General features: G+C 31.9%; 1 protein-coding gene across 2 annotated transcripts; it reads right to left on the reverse strand.

The window, feature by feature from the left end:
* Positions 1-5,798: 5,798 nt before the first annotated feature.
* Positions 5,799-10,387, reverse strand: LOC140440760 (uncharacterized). Of its 2 annotated transcripts, XR_011950925.1 has the most exons (6): positions 10,187-10,387; positions 10,017-10,122; positions 8,867-8,924; positions 6,633-6,859; positions 6,356-6,567; positions 5,799-6,164 (listed from the first exon to the last, which is right to left on the reverse strand). XR_011950925.1 is itself a non-coding variant. In XM_072531129.1 (5 exons), exons 1-5 carry the CDS (start codon positions 10,089-10,091, stop codon positions 6,115-6,117), a joined length of 480 nt encoding a protein of 159 aa, XP_072387230.1. In that variant the 5' UTR covers positions 10,092-10,386; the 3' UTR covers positions 5,805-6,114. The 2 variants fall into 2 exon arrangements, 1 of the variants encoding a protein (XP_072387230.1); XM_072531129.1 differs by having other exon boundaries at positions 5,805-6,164; positions 6,498-6,567; positions 10,017-10,386.
* Between the last annotated feature and the right edge of the window lie 4,439 nt (positions 10,388-14,826).

Genomic DNA, 14,826 nt, shown 5'->3' on the forward strand with positions numbered 1-14,826 from the left:
TATACTTCTTTCATTTCACTAAACCAAATCGTATACTATGAGTTATTTAAAACTAAATTATTTTAACTTACCTGGATTTTCCCCACCGAGCACCCGTGAGATATAGTTGTAGATAAAATTTATACGCTCTGTCGTTATTACTATAGTTTATTTTTATGAACGAGAGAGTAATTAGCATAATTTTAACTGGTAGCTCCGACCACTCCATGGGCGTGCTCAAGATTAATTGAAAAATTACTTTGAATAATTGTAAAAAATAAATGAATTATTTCAGTGTTATAAAGTGTTATGTGTATGTAAACAAAAGTGACCTCTTTTATCATACACTATATTAGAACTGACTGGCCTACATTAAAAAGGGTTTTAAAAAATTCACATTTTTTTTAATTTTTAAAAATTACAAAAGAGAAAAAGAGTTTTTAAAACCGTCTAAGGTATGTTAAATAGATGAATAAAAATATTAATATAAAACTTACAGCTACTTGTTACAAATCCAAATCAGATTCAGAAGATGAACTTTCAGAACCAAGATTTATAATAACTGGCTCGATCATTTTATCAGTAATATTGTCCAGCTTCCACATTTTTTCCTCTTCTTTAATAGTGTGATTTACTGCCTTTTCCCAGTTTTCAGGTTTTACATTATTTACGGCCTCCAAAAACAACTGTTTAACATCATCAATTTTAAAAGTGGTATTTTTTCTTGAAACTTCACTCTTTATCTGTGCCCATACCAGTTCAATCGGGTTTAATTCACAATGATATGGTGGGGATCTAAGTACTGTCATTCCACGATTTTTGTCAATTTCATCAATTTCGTATTTTTTAAATTTTTCTTTATGAAGGGCACACAACGAATAAAGTTCCTTTCTTATAGATCCGGGATGGTACGTAATATTTTTTGAACTCAGCCAATTCTGCAAGTCTTTTTTTAACCACCTGGTTGTGGGCAGTCCTTCTATAAGTCTGAAGTGATAACTTGCATTATCCATTACTATTACACAGTTCTTAGGAAGAAGATCTATCATTTGTTCGAACCATTCTTGAAAGACATCAGCGTTCATGTCTTCATGGTAGTCACCGGTACGAGTTGATTCAAAAGTTAATAAACCACCTTCAACAAAACCGTCTGAACTGCCAATGTGTACTATTATCAGCCTGCGTCCCTTTACTGATGGTGGGTTTAAACCAGTTAAGTTATTTACAAAAGCGTGCCTTTGACTTGTAACAGTTTCATCCTGCCAAAATTTATTTGGTGTATGACCCTCGTTGATCCATGTTTCATCAAGATAAAATATTTTTCTTTTTTGGTTTCTCATTTCCTTTATGGTTCTTAGAAAATGTCTTCTCCATATGACAATATCGCTTCTTTCTAATAAAATAGACTTTCTGGGATTCTTTTTCCAGCGGAAGCCTATTTCTTTTAAAAGTTTCCATAACGTACTTCGACTCATTTCTGGGTAATCCTTATCATCTTGAACTGAGACAAGAACTTTATCCAATGTTGGAAATTCTTGTCTAAAGAAGAATTCATGCACTTTCCGTCGAAGTCCTTCTTTAAAATGATATTCTATTTGAAATTTTGGTTTCCCTGGAGCATTACGTGGCATTTGAAAACTACCACATTTCTCTTCTTTAATAACTCTATAAATCGTAGATTTCCCAACACCAAGTGTACTGCTAACTAACTCAACGGTCTCATCAACACTTTTACGTAAACGTTTGTCTGTAAATGATTTAAAACAATTAAATATTAATGTTTTTTCATTAACTGTTAGAGGACCAATTTTTCGGCGTTTACACGGCACTTCCAAATTTTCCATAACACTAGTATACACAATAAACTGCACCTTGCAACTGAAGTACCTACTTTTAGTGAACTGTTAAGAATTTTGAATACGCCACTTGGACCTTCCTATATACAAAATGGAAAAACCCACTATCACATTTTCTGTGGAATAAGTTTAGAAGGTAATTATCTAGTCAATTACTGTCGTAGATTCCTGGAATTAAAGAATTAAATGTTTGATTGTTGAAACCCTTACTTCGTGGAATGCACTCATTTCAGATAAAATAAAACGTTTTATTTTATCTAAAGAATTAAACTTTATTTTGCAAATAGGCAAAGAATTAAACTTTATTTTGCAAATAGATAAAATAAAACGTTTTATTTTATCTAAAGAATTAAACTTTATTTTGCAAATAGGTAGGTACTTATTAAACTTTTATTGGTTATATATAACCAATAAAATAAACATCTTACATTTCTTGCAAATTCATTAGTACCTGTTAACCTCCATCACTCCGACACTGGCAACCTTATTTAGGGATTAGTAAACCTCACAACTATTGTATTCTATTCTGCTCCAACCTTTATACCTGGTGGTCATACTCAATTTAAAATTGTTTTCCTATATACTTCTGTAAACTTGTTGACAAATATCTGTTTTTCATTGAGTCACCCGTATCAACAGTTTAGGGATTTGCATACATAATTTATTGTTTTATTACTCTCTCATACATAAAAATGCACTATAATTGTATGAAGGGATGGCAAAAAACAATAATTATTATACATGGATATTTCCTATTAAGTGCTACATTTAATGAAGATGTCGATAGACGATATATATCGGCAGAAAAATATCGATATATTACTGTGTAATTAAATAACATAAAACTAATAAATAAATTAAAGGATGGGGTTTTCTTTAAAATTTAAAAGCTAATAAATAATTAGTTCAAAAAGTATTCTCCAAAGTTCTTGTGGATTTAATATTCCAGTTAAGAATCCACATCAATTGTTAACGAAAATGTTTATATTTCCCATTTTTGTCATCTAATATAGTTATAAAAATTAAATTTAAAGGATACATCTCAAAAAAAAACCAAGGTTTTGGAAGCAGATCAGGTTTTAAATTTAATCAATAGAGCTCCGGATGAAATTTATTTTTTACATAAAGTAGTTCTCGTAATGGGTATTTTTGGAGGACTGAGAAGGGATGAGCTTGAAAAATGACTGTAGACAATATAGAAGATAAGGGCTTATTCGTTAAAATACCAGTACCTAACTAAAACTTGTACGTCAAATGGATTTACTATTGTGGAAGAGGATAAAATAAGTGCCTTGAAACTGGTCATTAACGTAACATTAAGACCAAAAGGAATAAAGAATTTTTCTTACATACCAAACCTGTCGATGCACTGTCCATTCTGTTGGCTGGGAAGTTTACTTTTAATAATTATCGTAAAATGCTTTAAATTAAAAAATGCAAATGAATACACTGGACATTTCTTGAGAAGACCTTCGGCAGCCCTTTTGGTTGAAGCCAGGGCATAGTTCGAGAAAACTGTATGAAAAATTGAAAAGTGCATCTGTAGCAAAAAGATATATAGAGGAGAGCATTGTTTCTAAGAACACAGTGTGCATGATAACTGATTCGGTAGCGGCGTCAGTTAAATTAACAACTGAATCCTCTTTAGAAACATGTCAAGGCACTAGTGGTAGTAGTCAAGGTTTCTCTTCGAAAATTTCAGGGAATTTCGGAACTTATACCTTTTCAAAAATGTGTACTTTTAATATTTATAAAGATTATTAAGGGTAAAAATCTTAGTTCTATAATACTTAATTTCTTTGAAAATAGTTTAAAATAAAAAAAAAACTTCGTTCTACAGCATTTGCTTTTTTATATAACAAGGCGTTATCCAAGGTAAAATAAGCAAATAATATGCAATTGAAAAATAAATGAATTAATATTTTCCATAACAAAGTTATCGAATTTAGTATTATTTCGCAAGAAATATTAAAATTTTAATAATTATTGTATATTATTTTTATAAATATATAATATTAATTATAAATTTCCGTCTACCGTCCATTTATGATCAATTTTAACACCATCAAAATCATTGATTAATGACTGATTTTATTAATGAACGATTTCATTATAGGCAACACAACATACATTGCTTGATTAAATTAATTAAACGCTCTGTGATTTACAGTGACCTATGGTGTAGGCAACCAAACATATACCTATTTATATTCTCACTAAAAAATTTAAAATGAAGTAGCTGCTCTTAGTACTGTCTGTCGATGGATATTGACGAAGAGTTTAATTTAACTCCACCAGAAGTAGCAAAAACTGCAAATGAAATATCTTTAAGTTTACTGCCGAAAAAAGCAGAGTGTTACGAAAAAACATACGCTGAATTTGTTGCATGGTGTGACGAGAGAAAAATAATACGATATTCAGAATCTGTATTGTTGACATATTTTCAAACATTGCCGAAAAAGGACTAATAGCAAGTTTGTGGCCCAAATATTCTATGCTAAAATCAACCTTAAGTTTAAAATCAAACATTGATATATCTAAATATAATAAGTTAATTATGTTTATCAAGAAAAAAAGAACAAGTTATGTACTAAAGAAATCAAAAACACTTGAAAAAGAACAAGTCCAGAATTCATCTCTGATGCTCCTAACGACGTGTTTCTAATGATAAAGATAAACCAGTAAATTAAGTTTATATATTTAATGCTCGTATTTCATAACATTTCATGTTGTAGATTGCGTTGATTTTTGGAGTGGCTGGTGCGTTAAGAAAGGACGAACTATTGAAATTAGAAATAAATAACGTTCAAGACTTGAGGTCAAAGTTTCTTGTCACAATAAAAGTATCAAAAACACACACAAATAGAATATTTACAATAGTAGATAACGAAGCAAATACTATTTTCAATGCGATTAAAAACTATATTTCTTTAAGACCGACACACACACCACATAAAAGATTTTTCATTTTTTATAAAAATAACAAATATTCCACACAGCCAGTTGGCATAAATACGTTTTCCAAAATTTCTTCCGTTATTGCTAAATCCTTAAAATTAGAGCACCCGCATCTCTACACTGGGCATTGTTTTAGACGTTCCTCTGCCTCAATACTGTGTGACAGTGGTGTAGACTTTTCAGCTATTAAAAGACTAGGTGGCTGGAAATCGACTGCTGTAGCAGAAGGTTATATAGATAATTCTATGCAGAATAAACTTGGGACGGCTGAAAAACTCTTGGGACCAAATAAAACTAAACCTTGTCAAAGTACTTCCTTCAGCACCACCGCTTCTTCTTCTATTACAGAATTTATAGAGGTCCAAGAAGACTTAAATATAAATTTGTCAAAATGCTATACACCAGCTAATCATTTATCAATACCTTCCTTTAATTTCAGTAATTGTACTATTTCGAAAATTAATGTTTACAATAATAAAACTACCACTAAGGAAAATTAAACTTTGAATAAACTTAATGAAAGTTGAAAAAATTGTTGTTTATCGTTAAGTAAATATAAATTTAAACTAAGACATCTTTATTTCTAAAAAGTTTTGTAAAGAACTCGTGAATTTAAATGGCGATTAACAATCTCGAACATTAACGCGCTCGGTCCGCTCACGCGTTAAAATATCTCAATTGTTAATCGCCCTTATTAACACACTTGTTGGTTAAATAACTATTAATACTCTAACTGTGTTTATTTAGATTATATTTATATTTAATTATAATATGAAACGACCTATTTTTAAACAGTTTTTACACTAACTGAATATGGTTGGTAAAAATATGAATGGTTTTAAAACAAATTTTGAAACTAATCTTTTTGTACTTTACAAGAAGAATTAATAATTATGATATATATTTATATAATAATATACAATGATCAATAAATTTTAAATATTTCTAACGAAATATTGGTATAATTAACCGTTTTTTTTTTTGGAAAAATTTAACCAATTGATTTTTCAAGGATTTTCAGATTTTTCCTGGAAGTGAAACTAGCACAGTTCTTAATATTTAATCGAACGGTAACCAAGCCATATCTTGGTTACCATTAATTCTAGAATATTTTTAAATAGACGATTTTAAAGTAAAGAGAAAATAATCTTTCTTTTTTTATTTTGTAATGCATTTACCTAAATGTACAAGAAAAAAAGTTAGAAATTTAAAAAATAGCCATAAAACAGACTAAAAGTTGAAAACGTTGAGGAAACCTATCTTGCTTAAAATTAGTTCCAGAAACTTCTACTGTAGATCATTTTGAAGGTAATTGATTTTATTACCATCCATCCATAGATCGATTAAATGTAGCACTGCCTATACCTAAAACTGCGTAGAAAAAAATTTTAGAACAACGTTTACGAAAAAATAGGAAAAATAGCCAAAAAACGGTGTGAGTGGACTTTAAAGAATGGTATCTATGATACTTTTAATCCTAAATACTTTTATCAAACGGCATTTTAAAGAGGAAGGGTGAAAGCTTTTTTCTGTAAAGCAATCCATATACGTATTATCCATACCTTTTAGCCCTATTTGAACATAATCAATAGCCTAATAGACACCTTGTAAACTATTAAACTTATTCATTTTTCTGCTCGTAATTCCCCAATAATTTGGAGTTTATCTCGGAGCCGAAATTAATTAGCTTTATTGTTTGCTTACCATCGACGTCTAAATTGGAAAAATGGGAGAGGAAATTATATATTTTTCTATTTTCTTGCATTATAGGAAACTAAAAAAACGAAATTAAAAAATGTATTTTATTTAAAATATTTTACTCATCAACGATAAACCTACAATCAACATGGATATACTTTTCTTATACGAGTGCTTATAACCTGAAGTGGCAGTAGTGGGAACATAATTTGGTAATATTATTTCCAGAGGTGCTGGTGGTGAATTTATACAAATTGGAAATGAAGCACATCCCTTACAGTCTTCTGGTTGATAAATATAACATTCTTCATTCGGCGGACAGTAGAAATCTATACACTGATTCGACAATACACGGCAATCTGAGTAAGCTAAAACAAAATATTTTTTATGATATATTTTAACGCAAAAATTATTTAAAATTGTATATCTCTGTTCTCGCATAACGTATTTAAAGAACATTATATGCCCCAATAAAAAATAATAAAATCGATAGTGTTTAAAACGAATGCACGTAAACTCATCACCAATTATCACAAATGCTCTCGTAGATAGTACAAACTCATCACCGCAATAAAACCAGGGATTTTAAAATAGACCCAGAGATATTTGCAAACTGATCACTGGCCTACCTGCACCCCATGGCAGATAAAATAACGAAGTTGGAGACTATTTCAAATATATCGGAAATAGAACATGCTCACAAATATTCTCATTAAAAAGTTGACTATTAAGAAACCAGAGCCTTTGAGCAAAAATGCTGGTGATAAGTTTACCTATCTGTGATGATGAGTTTATCGATCCCCAAAGGATGCCGGTGATCAGTTTTCTATATCTCTAAGGGTCTAATAATTTTATAGAGAAGCTATAAAATATAAGTAATACCACCACATAATCTTCAGTTGAAAATTATTTCAGCAATTATTCTGCTACGCAATTTGAACCCACCCAAAATTTGCAACGCACACGTTTGGTCATCAAAAGGATCATACTTTACAATATCATTTAAAAGCGTTTTAATTCCCTATTGGATTAGCATTCGCGACGACCATTAACAAATCTCAAGGCAAGACAATGTCCGTGTTTGGATTTAGAGAATCCATGTTTATCACATGTTCAATTAAATGTTTTATGCTCACGTTATATTAAAAAAACAATCAAATATTAAAAGTGAAAATTTTGAATAAACATAAATATACCATATACAATAATTAGAATAAAAATCTCAAACATCCATCAAATCATACATCCACAATTATCAATACAAATTAATTAAGCTTATATGCAAATCTAAAATTTCTTAATTTTAGTGACTCCCGATAAATTATCATGTATTATAATTCTCAATAAAACCAACAAAAAACGAATAACTCTAATTTAAATAGGTGGTCGTGATTGAAAGTCTCTGTTTCTAAAAATGACGAAATTAACCTTTTTTTCCCAAAATTTATGACTTCAGCTCTCTCTCCTTTGATTGTGCCTTGTGCACCTTGCTCGCACCTTTCAGTTTCTCCAGAATACTCCTGCTAAACTTCTCTGCTCCAAATATTTACTACATGAATAAACTCCTCCTCTCCAGACACAAGGATATCTCAACTAATCGACTTGGTCCAGTATAAAACTATACATCTGTTTATTACTTACAGCATGTCAATTATTTTTTCTGTCTGCTATCACAGTTGGAACTCTTTCCACCAAACACAAATACAATTTTTCACAATCTAGACTTTTTTTTTAAAACTTGGCTAATTAGTAACGTCATCTCGACAAAAAAAACTATAGTATACTCGCCCGATATTCAATTCGCCATGCCTTCCTCTCTCTTGCTAATCTCTATCCAAAATCCTTCCATCTCCCTCCTCTTTTTCCTTGAACCAATCAGAATGTATCTCCATCCAAACAAATTTTACTTTCTTCAAAGAAAAAAAGCTAACTTTCTCCTATTCAATAATCCGTCGATCATCTAATAAACATTTTCAGTTTCTAGAGAAAAAAGGATAATTATATCTCACAAACTATTTACAAACCTACCCTATTGTATTATTCTTGGTAATCCATGCAATAGAAAGTTTAAGGTAGAACTGTTTACAAAAATGTCTATTTAAAACTAAACCGTTAGAAAAACCAATATATTGTCTTCTTATTTTCTGGGAATGTCTTTGAACGTATAAAATTCACTTTCCGAAAAAAAAACACTTTCTAAAACTAATGCTAAACAGTATAATATACAGAGTGTTTGCGATTTCTGTTGGTCGGTGATTTGATTTTTGTCTTAATATTTTCTATTTGAGTTTTGAAAATTATGGAACCTTATTAATAGTATTCAATGTATTATTCAATGTGTGAATGACTCTAAACCTCTAGCAGTAAGAACTTACTATCCTTGCAGATACCAGATATGCAACATCCTCCACAGCATGATTTGTCGTCTGAACACTGAAACAAAGAACTTGAATAAAAAATTGGTAACAGCAATTTAGTATGAACATATTTGCATGTTTTTGTAAGTTAGATTTGTAGCAAAAGTATTATGAAATAAGACACATATGTGTTATATAATACCTGTAGTCTAGTTTCTAATTGACCTAATGAAAATGGATAAACAATTGACGTAATGAATAATAAGTATTCTTTTGGGGTTTTTTATGAATTAAATAATTATATCAATATTTCAGCAAATTGCCAAAGAACATGACTACCACGTCCGATTCAACGTTCAGAAAAGTCGTATTTAAGTATGTTCTCACTACCTTCTCTCTAGAATGTACTGGTGTACCACCTTGCATAAACCACAATAGAGAAAAAGTAATACAACACCAGTATAGAAACTTAAGAAGCGATAGAAAAGGGAAATTGTAAACATGATGACGGCCAACGTCTGAATACGGGCACGGCACCTAAAGAAGAAGATGAAGAATCTTTTCTCCAATAAGACATTTAGCAGCCATAACCAAGCATTTTGTGATGTTACATTATCATCTTTGAGTTGTTTTAATAAGAATAAACTATGAATTATGCTTATCTACAGGTATTCAGTGCTTTACCGCACAAATATCATAACTAAGAATATTATGCAGCTGACTTATAAAATGCGATTATCTCGAAAACGATTGAATGTTGGGGTTATTAACAGGAATGCCTTTTCTTTGTAAAAATAATGTATCTTTAATATTTTTTAACACAAATAGAGCTAACTTAAACTGCAAAAAAAAGTTAAACGCAAATTTATGCCAAACATTATAATTTATCCTACTTAAAAGCATCCAATTATAATTTTTTGTTTAAAAATATTTACAAACGTAAAAGTTATAGCGAAAAATAAAATTTTAAATTTCCACTTTAACACCCTGTATCTTTCTTAATATCAATATTTTATTACAGCATGTTGGCTTAAATCGTAATATTTTATAATGTAGAATCTACGGTTTCTATTTGTACAATTACTTAAGAAACACCCTGTATATATAGAATTAAATGATTTAGTAATTCGAAAAATTTAATTAAATAAATAATAAAATAAAAACTTACCGTCATACCATATTCTCTACAACTTTGTGATACTATCAGAGGTAAAATAGTAAAAAATATCAAAACACTGTTCATTTTAAAAAATACTGCTCACTATTTTATTACGCTATAAAATCATAAATAAAGATTAAATATATTTTTTATTAACGCTCGACTAAATATAGGCTTACTTTAAATTTCAAATATCGGTTGCATGTTATAGAGTTTAACTAGATATTGTTAATTCACACAAATTGCTATATTACTAATGTTAATTGTAAAGTTCATATACTGTCAACTGCCTACGTATTACGTCGGTTCCATCCGATAGTGATAACAATGTAAGCTAGAGAAACACTATTATAATATTTAAAAGTTTTCAATTAGACTAATTATCGAAGTACATTGTAGGCATTGTTGATATACGAGGATTAGGTAAAATATTTACCAGTAATAAATAAAAATAAATGAGTCCTAGATTACTATATTGAGTAAGATAAACAACCAATTACAAAAAGTAATGGGAAAGTTATTCATTAGTTCAAATTACAGTAAAAGCACACAAAGAACTTAACCGATCTTGTCAAGACTGGTCACTCTTATGTCATTTTTTTCATCTGACAAATCGATCAATCAATCAGTTTATAAAGTTCTACGCCGTCATCTGATTTCCAGTTTCCATTTATCTCGGTAGTTCCAAAGATTTTCTTCAACTCCCCTCTCCTTTAAGTCTTTATCGATTCCTTCTCTCCAACTTAATCTTGGTCTACCTTGCTTTCTTCTTCCATGCGCTGTCCAATTCAATACTTTCTTTGTTATTCTGTGTTCATCCATTCTTTGGACGTGTCCATACCATCTTAGTTGATTTATTCTGATGGCCCCTGTTATATTGTGCTTAACGCCCATAATTTCTCGTATTCTTTCGTTTCTCACTCTGTCTAATGTTGATTTTCCAGCCGCTCTTATCCAGAAGTCCATTTCTGTTGCTTCTAATGCTTTTTTTCCTTTCAGTAACCATACCTCACTTCCATATGTAACAATGCTTTGTATAATGCTGTTATAGATTTTGTGTTTGTTTTCTTTGGAGATTGTTTTGTTCCGCAGTACACTGTTTAATTGCCTAATGGCTTGTCTTGTCTAGTTATTTCTATGTTTAATTTCTTCTTCTAATTTGCTATCGTTGGTTATTTGCATGCCTAAATATTTGTATTTTTCACAGTGATTTATTTCTCGCTGTATTTCTTTCAAGATTAGATTTTGTTGAATTCCCCCAATAGACATGTATTCAGTTTTTTGATATTTACTTCTAGCCCCTACAGTTCGTATTCTTCGATAAGTTTACGGGTCATATATTCGAGGTCTTCATAGTCTTGGGTCATCACTATCTGGTCGTCTGCAAAACTCACTGTGTAAAATATTGCGTCGTTTAGAGGAATTTGAATACTTCCTGATCTTTCTTTATTTTACTTGTGTTCTTGTAGAGGTTTTGAACAGCCTTGATTAAGGGTACACTAATATTTGTTTTCTCGACCAGAGCTTTTGTTGTGGCACACTATCAAAAGCTTTTTTAAGGTCCACTTAGAGGAGATGTATTGGTTGATTTCGTGCTACTTTTTTTTAAATAGCTGGGTAACAGTAAACAGGTGGTCAATAGTCAATCTGCTTGCTCTAAAGCCGACCTGTTCTTCGGCCTCCATATCACAGGATTCATTTTCCATTGTCTTAATGATGAGTTTCCTGTAAACTCTCGAAATGGTGCTTAGGATTGCTATTCCTCGATAATTGTTACATACATCTTTACTTCCCTTCTTATGTATTGTCGTGATAAACGATGTCCTCCACTCGTCTGGTATATTCTCTCCGTAAATACATTTTTGGTAACGGCTGGCTAGCTGCTTATATAATTTGCTTGTACCGTACAGCTACTTGAGTAGCTCAGGTGGGGTATTGCCAGGGCTTGGTTATTTTCTATTCTTTAATGCTCGGCATATTCGTGCTACTTCTTTATCGGCAATCCTAATTGGGGAAGCTATTGTATGTATTTAAACCTCTGATTATGTTTAAGGTGTTTGCAAATATTCTGCTCTTGATTGAAGAGATTGAAGTATTTTCCAGCTTTCGTTGCTTCTGCTACCCCTCAAATAAATGTTTATTCTGGAGCAGTTTCTTTCACAACTTTCGTTTTTCTTCTTAGTTATCGCACCTCGTACGTTTCTTTGGGCTGTTCTATATTCGTTTTTACTTTGATCAGTATTTACATTTAAGTGTTGGTGGTATTTATCTTGTTTAATCTTTATTTATTCTTCGATTTCTTTATCCCACCAATATGGCTTTCTTCGTTCGGTTTTTTCATATTTACCCAGGGCTTCTTCTGCTTCATTTTTGAGACATTGTTTTATGTAATTATAATGATGCTCAATACTATCAAAGTTTTCTTATAAGAGCTTTTCATCGAGTCGCTTTTTGTACAGTATCTTTGTGCTTTCATGGTTGAGACTATCCAAGTTGTATTTGGTTTCTTGTTTTTTGCTCTTGTTCCTCTTGTGTTCTTTTTTCTTGGCTAGTCGTATGGACATTATTTTAGCCTTTACTAGGTCGCGGTCGCTTTCACATGTGCTTCCTCTAAACGCTCTTACGTCTTGTATATTCAGTTGTGTATTTTTTCGGGAGATCACATAGTCTATAATGGATTTCAAATTTCTTGATTGTTGGACCCAAGTGAATTTATGTATTTCTCGGTGCTGGAAAAGCCGTTCAGTATTCTCAGGTTATTTTGTTCACATATTATGTTGATAAGCCGACTTCCATTGTTATTTCTAGTATCTTTTCCGAATTGACCAACTATTTTATCCTTAACTTTGTTGCCCGTTCTCGCATTTAGGTCTCTTAATAGGAGTATTTCTCTTGATGTTCCTATTTTTGATATTTAGTAAGATATTGGCTCCAAGAGCTCTTCTTAATCTTTTAATAAAGCGCCCTTCGTTTACTGCATAGATGCCAAAAATGGTGACTTTACTACCATGCAGGTTCAGGTTAAGTGTAATGATGCACTGATTCACTGGTTCCCAGGATGTTATTCACCTGCTAAGTCTTTTTCTTATAAGTATGGCCACTCCTTGCTGGGCTCTTCTATCCCTCTGTATTCCTGAGAAAAAATGGTCGTATTCTTGAGGTTTTCTGAGCCTCGCCCTTTCTTTTTAGTCTCGGTAAGTACTAAAATAGGCATTTTTGATTTATTGGCTTCCGAAATTATGTCGTTGAGTTTATTGGAGAGCATGATAAACTGCGTTAGGCTTTCACGGCCATCATCTAACTTGTTAAACTGTTTGTTCGGGCTGTTAGGCCGTTGTCTTCTAAATTAGTTCTCGACGTTTCGCCAACACTAGGGGTTGACATCTTCTGGAGATGTTACTGCTTCGCTTGTAACCTGAAACTGGCCGAAGATTACAGGTTACAGATTACCTCAGTTTCAGGTTACAAGCGAAGCAGTAACATCTCCAGAAGATGCCAACCCCTAGTGTTGGCGAAACGTCGAGAACTAATTTCAGAAGACAACGGCCTAACAGCCCGAACAAACAGTTTAATAAGTTATTGGAGAGCCCTTGAACGTTCCAAGTACTAATATTAATAGTCCGTTTTCTAAGCTTAAGTCGTCTTCGTTTGTTCAATCGTTTTCGAGGCCGGTTACTGGAAGTTTTAACCTTTAAAATTTTTAAACAGGTATCGAGAGGTTAACCCGATGCCTCAACCCCCATCTTGGAGGACCTGAGCTTTTTAATTTAGGAATGCCGCTCAAAGAGCCTTAGAGAAGGCAATCGGTCTTCCCTTTTTTCCTTTTTTTCATCTCCTAAAGGTTGGGTTGCCATCCACACCTTTAGATCCCCAAGCCGTTGTGGTCTTCAACCGTTACTCTGGTCAAGGAACTCTTAGCAAGTACTAGTTTCTCGGGTCAGGAAACACCTGGAATCTGCGTAACGCAGGGATCGATTCAGTTTCCGTGCTAGGACTATCCGAAAAGGAGTTCCTACCAGCTACCTATGCATTTCTGACCATATCGTCTCAGTCAGGTTGCATTAATCTTCGCTACCATATCAGATTCTCCATAAATCATGGCCCCTTGGTTTTTACTTTTTATACGCTACGCTATTTGTTCATGAACACCTAATTAGATCTTTCTTAGAATATTTCTTTCGCCTATGTAGTTGATCTTCCCTGTTCTTTATAACTTCCAAATGTATCTCCGATAGAATACCATAAGTGTTATTTCTACATTTTATTTTTAATTTCGTACTGATCAGTCAACTTTGAAATATTTATTTAGTATAAAAAAAACACCGATCCCCAGCTACAATCCTTGACTTTTTTAGAAAAAGCCGCATCAACCATAAAGGATTATTAGCGGGTGAATGATAACAATATAATATAAATTTGTGTACAGATAAAGTTCTTTTTTTTTATTTTCAGAAAAGAAAATATAAAATCTTTTTAACATGCACCTTTTGGACAGTTATATACCCGACAAATGGCACAATGCTAAGATAATTCTATTATACATAAAAGGAAATCCTAATGAATTAGAAAACTATAGACCTATAAGTCTTCTTAGTCACCTATACAAACTCCTTACAAGAATAATAACGAATCGTCTTGAGAAAAAACTTGATTTCTACCAGACTATAGAACAAGCGGGATTTTGTACCGGATTTGGAACAAATGATCCCCTTAGAGCTTTAAAACGGTAATAGAAAAGACTATCGAATACAATCAACCGGTCGTTCTGGCTTTTGTAGATTTCCATAAAGCCTTTGACACGGTAACATTTGACAAAATC

This window comes from Diabrotica undecimpunctata, chromosome 5, assembly GCF_040954645.1.
Source record: "Diabrotica undecimpunctata isolate CICGRU chromosome 5, icDiaUnde3, whole genome shotgun sequence".
Lineage (NCBI taxonomy): Eukaryota > Metazoa > Arthropoda > Insecta > Coleoptera > Chrysomelidae > Diabrotica > Diabrotica undecimpunctata.

Coding starts and splice junctions, on each gene's coding strand:
- LOC140440760 (XM_072531129.1), bottom strand. CDS start 10,091: ATGAACAGTGTTTTGATATTTTTTACTATTTTACCTCTGATAGTATCA. Junction 6,568..6,632: donor AAAGTATATCCATGTTGATT/GTAGGTTTATCG, acceptor TCGTTTTTTTAG/TTTCCTATAATGCAAGAAAA. Junction 6,165..6,497: donor TTCCAATTTAGACGTCGATG/GTAAGCAAACAA, acceptor TTTTCTACGCAG/TTTTAGGTATAGGCAGTGCT.